At 36.2% G+C, this 11,354-nt stretch overlaps 1 protein-coding gene across 17 annotated transcripts in view; it reads left to right on the plus strand.

The window, feature by feature from the left end:
• The window catches only part of NAA35 (N-alpha-acetyltransferase 35, NatC auxiliary subunit), a 94,440-nt gene extending 83,086 nt beyond the window's left edge, over nt 1–11,354 (plus strand). For all 17 annotated transcript variants that reach the window (XM_081521894.1, XM_081521940.1, XM_081521982.1 and 14 more), the window contains 6 exons: nt 5,151–5,287; nt 6,310–6,377; nt 7,058–7,198; nt 7,584–7,706; nt 10,087–10,167; nt 10,962–11,354. In XM_081521894.1, coding sequence (XP_081378020.1) covers nt 5,151–5,287; nt 6,310–6,377; nt 7,058–7,198; nt 7,584–7,706; nt 10,087–10,167; nt 10,962–11,021 — 610 coding nt within the window. In that variant the 3' untranslated portion in view covers nt 11,022–11,354. The remainder of the gene's footprint in view (nt 1–5,150; nt 5,288–6,309; nt 6,378–7,057; nt 7,199–7,583; nt 7,707–10,086; nt 10,168–10,961) is intronic.

The raw sequence follows: 11,354 nt of genomic DNA on the forward strand, positions 1-11,354 counted from the left end.
GGAATGTTAGGTCCATGAATCAAAGTAAATTGGATGTGGTCATGCAGGAGATGGCAAGAATGAACATCGACATCTTAGAAATCAGTAAACTAAAATGGATGGGAATGAATGAGTTTAATTCAGAGGACCATTATATCTACTACTATGGGCAAGAACCCCTTGGAAGAATTGGAGTAGCCCTCACAGTCAATAAAAGAGTCCCAAATAGAGTACTTGGTTGCAGTCTCAAAAACGATCTCAGTTCATTACCAAGGCAAGCCATTCAACACCACAGTAATCCAAGTCTATGCCCCAACCACTAATGCCAAAGAAGCTAAAATTGAACAGTTCTATAAAAACCTACAAGACCTTGTAGAACTAATTCCAAAATAAATAAATAAATGTCCTTTTCATATAGGGGATTGGAATGCAAAAGTAGGAAGTCAAGAGATACCTGGAGTAAGAGGCAATTTTGGCCTTGGAGTACAAATGAAGCAGGGCAAAGGCTAACAGTTTTGTCGAGAACACACTGGTCATAGGAAACACCCTCTTCCAACAATGCAAGAGATGACACTACACATAGACATCACCAGATAGTCAGTATTGAAATCAGATTGATTATATTCTTTGCAGCTGAAGATGGAGAAAGCTCTATACAGTCAACAAAAACAAGACCTGTAGCTGACTGGGGCAAAGATCATGAGCTCCTTATTGCAAAATTCAGACTTAAATTGAAGAAAGTAGGGAAAACCACTAGACCATTCAGGTATGACCTAAATCAGTGCTTTATGATTATACAGTGGAGGTGACAGATAGATTCAGGGAATTAGATCTGGTCGACAGAGTGCCTGAAGAGCTGTGGATGGTGGTTCATAGCATTGTACAGTAGGTGGTGACCAAAGAAAAAGAAATGCAAGAAGGCAGAGTGATTGTCTGAGGAGACTTTACAAATAGCTGAGGAAAGAAGAGAACTGAAAAGCAAAAGAGAAAGATATACCCAGCTGAATGCAAATTTCCAGAGAGTAGCAAGGAGAGATAAGCCTTCCTAAGTGATCAGTGCAAAGAAATAAAGGAAAACAATAGAGTGGAAAAGACTAGAGACCTCTTCAAGAAAATTGGAGATATCAAGGGGACATTGCATGCAAAGATGGGCACGGTAAAGGTCAGACACAGTAAGTAAACTAACAGAAGCAAAGACACTAAGAAGAGGTGGCAAGAATACATGGAAGAACTATACCAAAAAAGATCTTAATGACCTAGATAACCATGATACTGTGGTCACTCACCTAGAGCCAGATATCCTGGACTGTGAAATCACATGGGCCTTAGGAAGCATTGCTACAAACAAAGCTGCTGGAGGTAATAAAATTCCAGCTGATCTTTTTAAAATCCTAAAAGATATTGCTGTTCAGGTGTTCACTCAGTGTTAGCAAATTTGGAAAACTTAGCAGTGGCCAAAGGACTGGAAAAGCTCAATTGTCCTTCCAGTCCCAAAGAAGGGCAATGCCAAAGAATGTTCAAACTACCAAACACTCATTTACATGCTACACTCATTTAGCACTCATTTCACATGCTAGCAAGGTGATGCTCAAATCCTTCAAGCCAGGCTTCAGCAGTACCTGAACTGAGAACTTTCAAGTGTACAAGCTAGATTTTGAAGAGGTAGCGGAACCAAAGACCAAATTGCCAAGATTCGTTGGATGATGGAAAAAGCAAAGGAATTCCAGAAAAACAACTACTCTGCTTCATTGATTACGGTAAAGCTTTTGACTATGTGAATCACAACAAACTGGAAAATTCTTAAACAGATGAGAGTACCAGACCACCTTACCTGTCTCCTGAGAACCCTGTATGCAGTCAAAAAGCAACAATTAGAACCAGACAGGGAACAATGGACTGGTTCAAAATTGGAAAAGGAGAATGTCAAGACTGTATATTGTCACCCTGCTAATTTAATTTATATGCAGAGTGCATCATGTGAAATGCCAGGCTGGATGAATCACAAGTTGGAATTAAGATTGCCAGGAGAAATGTCAACAACCTCAGATATGCAGATGATACCACTCTAATGGCAGAAAGTGAAGAGGAACTAAAGAGCCTCTTGATGAGGGTGAAAGAGGAGAGTGAAAAAGCTGCCTTAAAACTCAACATTCAAAAAACTAAGATCATGGCATCCGGTCCTGTTACTTCATGGCGAATAGAAGGGGAAAACATGAAAACAGGGACAGATTTTATTTTCTTGGGCTCCAAAATCACTGAGGATGGTGACTGCAGCCTTGAAATTTGAAGATGCTTTCTCCTTGGAAGGAAAGCTACGACAAAGCTAGACTGTGTATTAAAAAGCAGAGACATCACTTTGCCAGCAAAGGTCTGTATAGTCAAAGCTGTGGTTTTTCCAGTAGTCATGTATGAATCTCAGAGTTGGACATCCATAAAGAACGCTGACCACAAGCCAATTAATGCTGGGAAATACTCTTGAGAATCCCTTGGACTGCAAGGAGATAAATCCAGTCAATCCTAAAGGAAATCAACCCTGAATATATGTTGGAAGGATTGATACTGAAACTGAAGCTCCAGTATTTTGGCCACTTGATGCCAAGAGCTGACTCATTGGAAAGACCCTGATGCTGGGAAAGATTGAGAGCAGGAGGAAAAATAAGTGATGGAGGATGACATGGTTAGATAGCATCACTGACTCACAGGACAGGTATTTAAGCAAACTCTGGGAGATAGTGAAGGACAGGGAAGGAAGCCTGGTGTGCTGTAGTCCATAGGGTCACACAGAATCAGACGTGACTTAGCGGCTGAACAACATAACCATTAACATGATTTTGTTGTCATGGTTGCTAGGGCTCTTAGCAGGTGATTCTTAGTTACGAAAATTGGAGCATCAATATAGTTATGTGAGAAAAATATTATTTTGTATATTCTTCAACATTTATGTAGATAACAGCTCTTACCAACAGATGTTATAGCTATTTAGGATTTTCTTTTCATTAATTCATACTGGACACTCCTGTTCAAACAAGGCATTTTGTAGAGGATTGTGCTCAAGTTTTGTTGTTTGAGGCAGCTGATTGGAAGCTTTTGTGCTCTTGATTGCTCAAAATATAATATTTATATGCTCTTTGACACAAAGAATTGGCAGATGAATTATATTCAGATAAATACTTGAATAGAAATTTACCTATATATTTGAGCAGATTCATTTCTTGCTAACAAATTTTACTTCTGCTTGTAAGTATCCTGGTCTACTCTGATGTTAGTTTTAACTGCTGTTTAGTTTTCGTATTATAGATTGGGCTCCAGCATTTTTATAAAATATATATTGTTGATCTTCCTGAATGTGAACCCTAAAGCATGTGGACCCTAAAAATCAGTTTAAAAAAAACCACAACAATAATTCTTAAATTTAGCATGCATCATAATCACTTGGAAAGCAACTTGCTGGGTTCTGTTCTGGTGTTCCTGGTTTAGTAGGTCTAGGGTAGGACCCCCCCTAATCATTCACATTATTAACTGCTTTGCTGGTGAGACTACTGCTGGTCCTGAGATCACAGTTGAGAACTGGTATAGAATATTAGCTCTTTGACTCTCTTTTGATAAAATTGTATATTAATTTTGATAAAGCACTTAGTAAAAAGCTTGTTGATACATCTGATAAAGACCTGAATTATGCCAGCTCTCCCCTTTACTCACCTGTCCTTGGGTCAGGTAGTTGAAGGGTAGAAGGTAGCATTAGTTCTCTATAGAAATCATCTCTTTGAGTTAAGGTAGGTTACAAACCCTCATTTTATAGTGTGATGGGGGAAAATTCATTTCTATTTTTTACAAGGATTCTATAATAAGTGCTTTTCTTAAATTCATTGCCAGGAATTCTTTTCTCTCCACATAATACATACTTTTTCTAATCAGATAAAATTGTACTTTATATATACTTTTTCTACTCAGATTTCCTGGTTTGCTTTAGCTGCCAGGAGGCATAGTGCTCAGTTTAGCATTAAAATAAAGTGCCTTAAGTCATTCCAGGTGTATCTTTTCATTTGTTTTGCTTTCTTTTTTTTCTGGCTGTGCTATATGACTTGCGGAATTTTAGTTCCCTGACCAGGGATTGAACACGGGCCATGCAGTAAAAGCAGCCAAGTCCTAACCACCGGACTGCCAGGGGGTTCTCTTGCTTTGCTTTAAAATGTTCTTTTTTAATGTGTTTTAATAGTATAACCTGCCTTATAACTGTTTGAGAAATTTTCGGAATGTGTCATACAAACTTGATCATGAAATTTCTTATAAATCTTTGATTTTCATTTAATATAGTAGTGGTCCTTAATTTTATTCAAGGAATATATATTTATATGCTAGATTTGAACTATTTTTCTGGCCTAAGAGAAAGTATTATTTGCCATTTTAAACTTAAAAGAATTTAGTACCTGGTGAGATAATCTGTCTCACATTTCTTTATTGAATAACCTCAAGTAAATTATATGCTTGCATGTTTTTAATTTTTTAGAATCATTCTGTCTAATGCATGTAATTTTTGTTCTGTATTTGTTTCCTTTTGTAATTAATAAGAAAATAAGAAATTCCTTAATAGGTTTAGGTGAAATGTGACCTATATTGATACAGTCAAAACAATTTGCTGGACATTCATTTGATTTAATTATCAAGAAATCTTTTTTAATTGAAGTATAGTTGATGTACAGGACTGTGTTAGTTTCAAGTATATAGCATAATGATTCAGTACTTATGCAGATTATATTCAATTATAGGTCATTACATGATAATGAATGTAATTCCCTGTGCTATACAGTAAATCCTTGTTGCTTATCTATTTTATATATAGTAGTTTGTGTCTGTTAATCCTATACCCCTGATTTGTACCCCCTCCAAAAATCTTTTGAAAAGTTGTAAAACTCATATCATTGTAGTATATTTTCCATATTGTGTGGCAACAAGAAATTTTCCATATTGTATGGCATCAGGATAGGGAAAGTTAATTATTTCTAATGGTCATTTTTTTAAGATATAATCTATTATCTATTTGAATTATCTTGTTTTAAAACAAACTTTTAAACCATTATAAAAAAACCTCTCTTTATTAGTACTAGGGCATGTGTTGACCAGGCTATCTCATTTAGACATCTATCATTAACTCACATTTTCTTTCCATTAAGGTATCTCTCTGAATTTCTTTATGCCTGGTTGATGTCAACATTAAGTCGTGCCGACGGCTCTCAGATGGCAGAGGAAAGGATAATGGAAGAGCAGCAGAAAGGCCGTAGTAGTAAAAAAACAAAAAAAAAGAAGAAAGGTGATGTGAATTATTTTTAAACTTAAGAAATAAGTAACACTGGAATGCACTTTAATTTCATCAAATAATGGATGAATTAGTTATTTTATTTTTATTCTCACCCATCTTCTCTTCCCCGGTGGCTCAGCTGGTAAAGAATCCGCTTGTAGTGCGGAAGACCTGGGTTCAATCCCTGGGTTGGGAAGATCCCCTGGAGAAGGGAATGGCTACCCATTTCAGTATTCTGGCCGAGAATTCCATGGACAGAGGAGCCTAGCAGGCTACAATCGATGGGGTCGCAAAGAGTCAGACACAACTGAGCAACTTTTACTCACTCACTTGTTCTCTTCAGAAGATACTGGGGTAGAAACTGAGTCACAGTATTAGTGGTAGAATCCTTTTGGTTTCTTTCCTTGGTTTTCTTTTACTTCTTTCCTATTTCATTTGTCAAAGGACCTTAGGACAAGAAGTAGTAACCACATGGAATAAGATAAGGAATAAGACAGCAGGAGACTTTTGATACTCTTTTTTGACAGAAGGCTGACAGCTCAGGAAGGAAGGAAATCTGGAGTGGTGCTGTTACAGTCAAACAGAAAGATGATCATTCACTGCCCAAGGACCATGAGAAGAAAGAAATGTTTCCAGGGGACTACCCTATTAATCACTCATGGGCCGGTACAGATAGACCACAGTCATTACAAAATAGTGCTTTGTGTTCCCTTCAGATTCAGCAGTTTTGAGTGGGTCATTAAATGACTATATTCAGGGCTTTCCTGTAATAAGAAATTGTCTCTGTATTGTGACTTGAGAAAAAATTACGATTATACTGAAATCTTATGGTTTTGGGAACACAATTACTGTTTAACCTTAGCTCCATTTTATTATTTGTAGATTTGGGCCATAAAATTTAGCCTGTGGGAACAAACTTTTTAATATTTTAATTTATAAACAAGATAGAAGATTTTTTTAAAATTTAGATTTCTTCTGCAGTAATGCAAGAGGAGGAGGGAAAAGAATTTGGATAATTTTCTTTCTAATTATAGTTCGCCCATTGAGCCGAGAGATCACAATGAGCCAGGCATATCAGAACATGTGTGCTGGAATGTTTAAAGTAAGTTGCTACATTGCTATTTATTATTTAACTAAAATGAACTCTCCTGTGATTCTAGGTTCTAATTTAACCTTCATTTTACTAATTGTCTGCTTAAAAATGACCTTTTATCCAAGTGTAGTGGTTTTATTAATTTGTTTAACAAATACTGAACATTTGTCATATGTCAGATGTCTTGTACTAGGTGCATTGCGAGATACCAAGTCTAATCTGATGTGATCTTTGTCTCAAGTGCCTAGTTAATGTTAGACCAGATGACATATATGTGGCATAGATAACTAAGAGAGGGAAGAGTTTACTTCTGATTGATGATCAGAAAAGGTTTTTTGGAAGAGATGGGTTCCAGATTTTTTTAGAAGTATGTTAGGAAAGTGGCAAGCTCCACAATGAAAGGCTTAATTTAAGCAAAGTAGGCATTTTCAGGAAATAGTAACCCGAGGAAACATACTAAAATACATAAAATAGAACATGGAATTCTGTTTGGAAAACAGGATCAGTGCTTTAAGATGGTGCAGAATATCAAAATGAATATTAAAGCTAGTTTTTCTCTTCCTGTTTTTGATTTCTGAGCCTTGTTTTGATTAACTGTGTATAAATAGCTGTTTCTTATTTTCTGCTCTCTATTAATGAGGATGTTCACATTTTCATACTGTTATCATCTTTCTCTCTTTGTACTGTAGACCATGGTAGCTTTTGACATGGATGGCAAAGTACGAAAACCCAAGTTTGAGCTTGATAGTGAACAAGTTCGATATGAGCACAGATTTGCTCCATTCAACAGTGTAATGACACCACCACCAGTGCACTATCTGCAGTTCAAGGTGAACCTGCTCCTTAGAATAATTCCAAAATATTTAGTCTTAGACCTTCTTGGAGATGTGCTATTTGTACCTAGCCATTTTGCTAAAATAGTCAAGTGAAACTATTATTGGACCAGTGAGATAAAGGGATGAAATAGCAGTTTTAAATAGTATGACTTTGTTGGGTATACTCATCACAATAGCAGTTATTTAAATATGAGAATAATATGAGGTGTGGTATATAAAGGTTGAAAATTGAATAGGAAAAAATCAGGACATGCAGAGTGTTTGCTTTAGTGTCCATATGTGAATGGATAATCAATGTAGAATTCTCTAATTTAAAAAGGTATTTTAGAGTTTTTTCACATTAAACATATTTTAAATAATAGTATTTCTTCCTTTTTAGGAAATGTCTGACCTCAATAAATATAGCCCTCCTCCTCAGTCTCCAGAACTGTATGTGGCAGCTAGTAAGCACTTTCAGCAGGCAAAAATGATACTGGAAAATATCCCAAACCCAGACCATGAGGTAAGACTGCAGACACAGTTATTCTACAGGAAGTTTGTCAGGAAGTACATCACTTACTACTGGATAACAGTTTAATTATAAAATGAACCATATAGTATTAATAAAAGAAGACGGTCATGTTTCTGCTAAGGATTTCAATCACTTTGCTAACCTAACCTTGTCAGACTTAAAATTATATGATGAAAGAAGTGATATAAATATCTTTGTGTAAATTTAGAAATCAGTGCAAAGAGAAATTAAGAGTTAGAGCCATAAAGCTGGAAGAATAGAAATAAGACCCAGATTGATCTACAGCTCAGTAATGTTAACATTAAATTTTTAAAATTTTAATCTATAGTTTACTGTATTAAAATATAATTATATAAATCTTAAATCTAAAAAATGATCTGGTCAGTTATCAGAGGAAGTAAAAACAACCTTATTCTATCTGACCATTTAAAATAAAGACTATTGTTTTGAAGACTATTTTGAGTATCATTCTACAGAGCTTAGAACTTGCAAAATACTGTTTCAGCCTTTTATGAGTTTCATTAATTTACTATATAACCTAATTTTATTGAAATGTATTTATTCTGTAAATGAGAGTTACCTGTAACACACAGACCATTTTGGGGGGTATATCTTGATACAGCCTCCATGAAAGGTATTTTAGCAATCTGTCAAAAATCACAGGTGCCTAGGCCCTGAAATTCTGTTTCTTGGGATTTACCTTACAGATTACCTGTGTACATATGGGAAATGATGAATATATAGATATTGTTGAGTGTGTACTATGTCCTAAGTACTCTGGTATATCCTAAGTACTCTGGTATATTCCAGCAGGGGAAAAAAAAAACAAACAGAAATCTGGACCCTTCTAGGGGCAGGGGCGGGCAGGCAGTAAATTGGCTCCTCCATCCATGGGATTTTCCAGGCAAGAGTACTGGAGTGGGTTGCCATTGCCTTCTCCGAGTAAATAAATAAATAGTCTATTAGAAGATCAGAAGTACTATGAAGAAAAATCTTAAAAAGAGATTTTTCTTCTGAGAATAGAGATAGTGACTGCTCCAGGAGGTATGAAAGTGGAAGGGATTAGACATTTTTAAATAAGTTGGCCTCTGAGAAAATCCTGGAAGAAGATAGAGAAGCAAGTCATATGACCACCCGGGAATGGAGCCTTCTAGGCAGAGGGATCCATACGTGTCAAAGTACAGAGGCAGGAGCGTGCCTGGAGTATTTGAAGAATGGCCCAGGGCTGTGTGCTGGAGTGAGGTGAACACAGGGTTGAGCTGTTGGAGAGTTTTAATGTGACCAGATCTGATTTTTCTAAAGGATCACCATGCTGGCCACTGTGTTGGTAAAATAGACTGGTGAAACCAAGGATGGAAGCCAGGGAGCCAGTTAGAGGCCATGGCTATGATCCAGGTGAAAGATGGTAGTACCAGTGGATCAGAAGTGATTGCATTCTCTATAAATTTTAAGGTCTAGCCAGTGGGATTGACTGATGGATTGGAGGTAGAGTTAGAGAAAAAGAGGAGTCAAGAGTGGTTTTGAGGTTTTTGGCCTGAGCACCATCTGGTTGGATTGAGTTGTAAAGGGAAGACTGAGGCTGGAACACGTAGGGAGGCAGGGCTGGGAAGGTCAGGAACTCAGTTTTGGACATGGCTTTTGGATGCCCAAATGGAGTAGTCATGTAGGTGAGTGGATATGTGATATGGAGCTGAGGGGCAGCAGTTCCTGAACTTGAGGTGATGTGTCAAGTGAGGTCAGTAAGAAGCAGGCAATGGGAATTTTTTTTTCTTCAAGTTGCCCATTACTCCCTCTTAAAGAGAAGTTGAGTATTCCATTCCATTGTTATTCATATTTTCAGGTGAAACGTTTTGGACAAATGGTTGTCAGAAATACCAGTTAAAGGACACTTACTGCCTGCCAGGCGTGAGTTTCATTTCATAATATGTGTTAACTCAGTCCTCACAACAAATCTTTGCAGGATAGGTAAATTATATCCCCATTTTTACAGATGAAGAAACTGAGGACAGAGAGGTTAGAAAACTTGCAGAGGTTTCATAGCTAGTAAGTGGCAAAACTGGAATTTGAAACTAGACAGCTTAACTCCAGAATCTGTGCCCGAAACATTATATTGTACTGTCTTTGCAGGACTTCACAATATAATGCTTTTTTGTTTTAATGAAAACAAGATACAGTAGTCCTTTCAAGTTTTCATGATGGTAAACTAGAGTTCTTTGTTACTAAAAGATACATGGTGGTGCTCATGTTTTGAAATTGCTTTCATTTTAATAAAATACACTTATTTTGTGCCACATCCTGTTGGTATCTATAAATCAATATATTTTGACTATGAATATTATGTTTTGATAGCTTAATGTTTTTCATTATTTAGGTCAATAGAATTTTAAAGGTTGCCAAACCCAACTTTGTGGTTATGAAGTTATTGGCAGGAGGACACAAAAAGGAATCCAAGGTAAAATATATTGTTATTCATATTATAAACTTCATTTTTTTTTAGTAAGATGAATAACTATTACAAAAAAGTCAAAATGCCCATGAAGATGATTATAAAAGAGATTCAGTGGCAGAAAATAAATTGGAGCTTGTCATTTTGCCTTGAAACTTACAGTTTTTGTTGACTTAAAATCTCTGAAGTTTGCTCTGCCCTTCCACATAAATTACTGAATGACTTGAGGTAACAAAAGAAAACGTGTGAAAACCAATTTATGGGAGTTATTTAAAAAGACATCCACCTTTAGAAAAGTGAATGCTTCAATAAATAAATACTTGAATGGCTCAGGAGATGGAAGGTTCTGTAAGCCTCCCTTGGTTGGTGTTTCATTGGTGCTGTATCAACATTTGGTGCAGAAGTAAGAGGCCAACCACGGAGCCATTTCTGGTGGCATCTGTCCATTATATAATACATACCTCTGTTTGCTCCCATTGCTTTTCTGTTACCCCTCTTTCTTATCGCCTCTGCTTTACCAGTGATTCATTTCATTGCTCAGAAGTAGCAGCCACCCTGGGACTAAAAGAAATTGCTGACCCATGACATTTTCCTGTAATTTGTCTGTTTTCATTAAGTATTCTCTAAAAATAGAAAACCATTGGTCAGCATATTTTCTAATGACCTTCACAGATCCAGAGATAAACTAAATCATTTTCTTTTCCTTTTTTCTAAAAACACAAGAGTCTAAAATTACAAGTCTTTATTTTGTTTACTGTCTGAATATGTATAAGATACATTGATTGACTTTGTTTTCACAGGTTCCTCCTGAATTTGATTTCTCTGCTCACAAATATTTTCCTGTTGTGAAACTTGTTTAAAAGACTGGAAAGGTGACCAAAAGGGTGGAGTCTACTTTCAGATTCTGTTCTTAGAGGATCTACCCGTTAGTCTTACCACATAACGTGAAGTGAAATGGATTTCTTGGATAACAACCCATTATAAGGAATACTTTTAATTTGACAGCCTTATATGACGTGAATGAAAACTGCTGTTTTAAAGTGGTTTATTATGTTCCATGGATAAAACTAGTCTTATCGAATGCATTGATGAATGTTATATGGTTTTATTACAGATTTAATCATAAATCATTTTTTATGAATGAGTGAAAATAGTGTTTGTAAAGGTTAATAAATTTCTTGACAAAAGATGCA

Source organism: Giraffa tippelskirchi, chromosome 1, assembly GCF_054371585.1.
Source record: "Giraffa tippelskirchi isolate mGirTip1 chromosome 1, T2T-mGirTip1v1.2.pri, whole genome shotgun sequence".
Taxonomy (NCBI): Eukaryota; Metazoa; Chordata; class Mammalia; order Artiodactyla; family Giraffidae; genus Giraffa; species Giraffa tippelskirchi.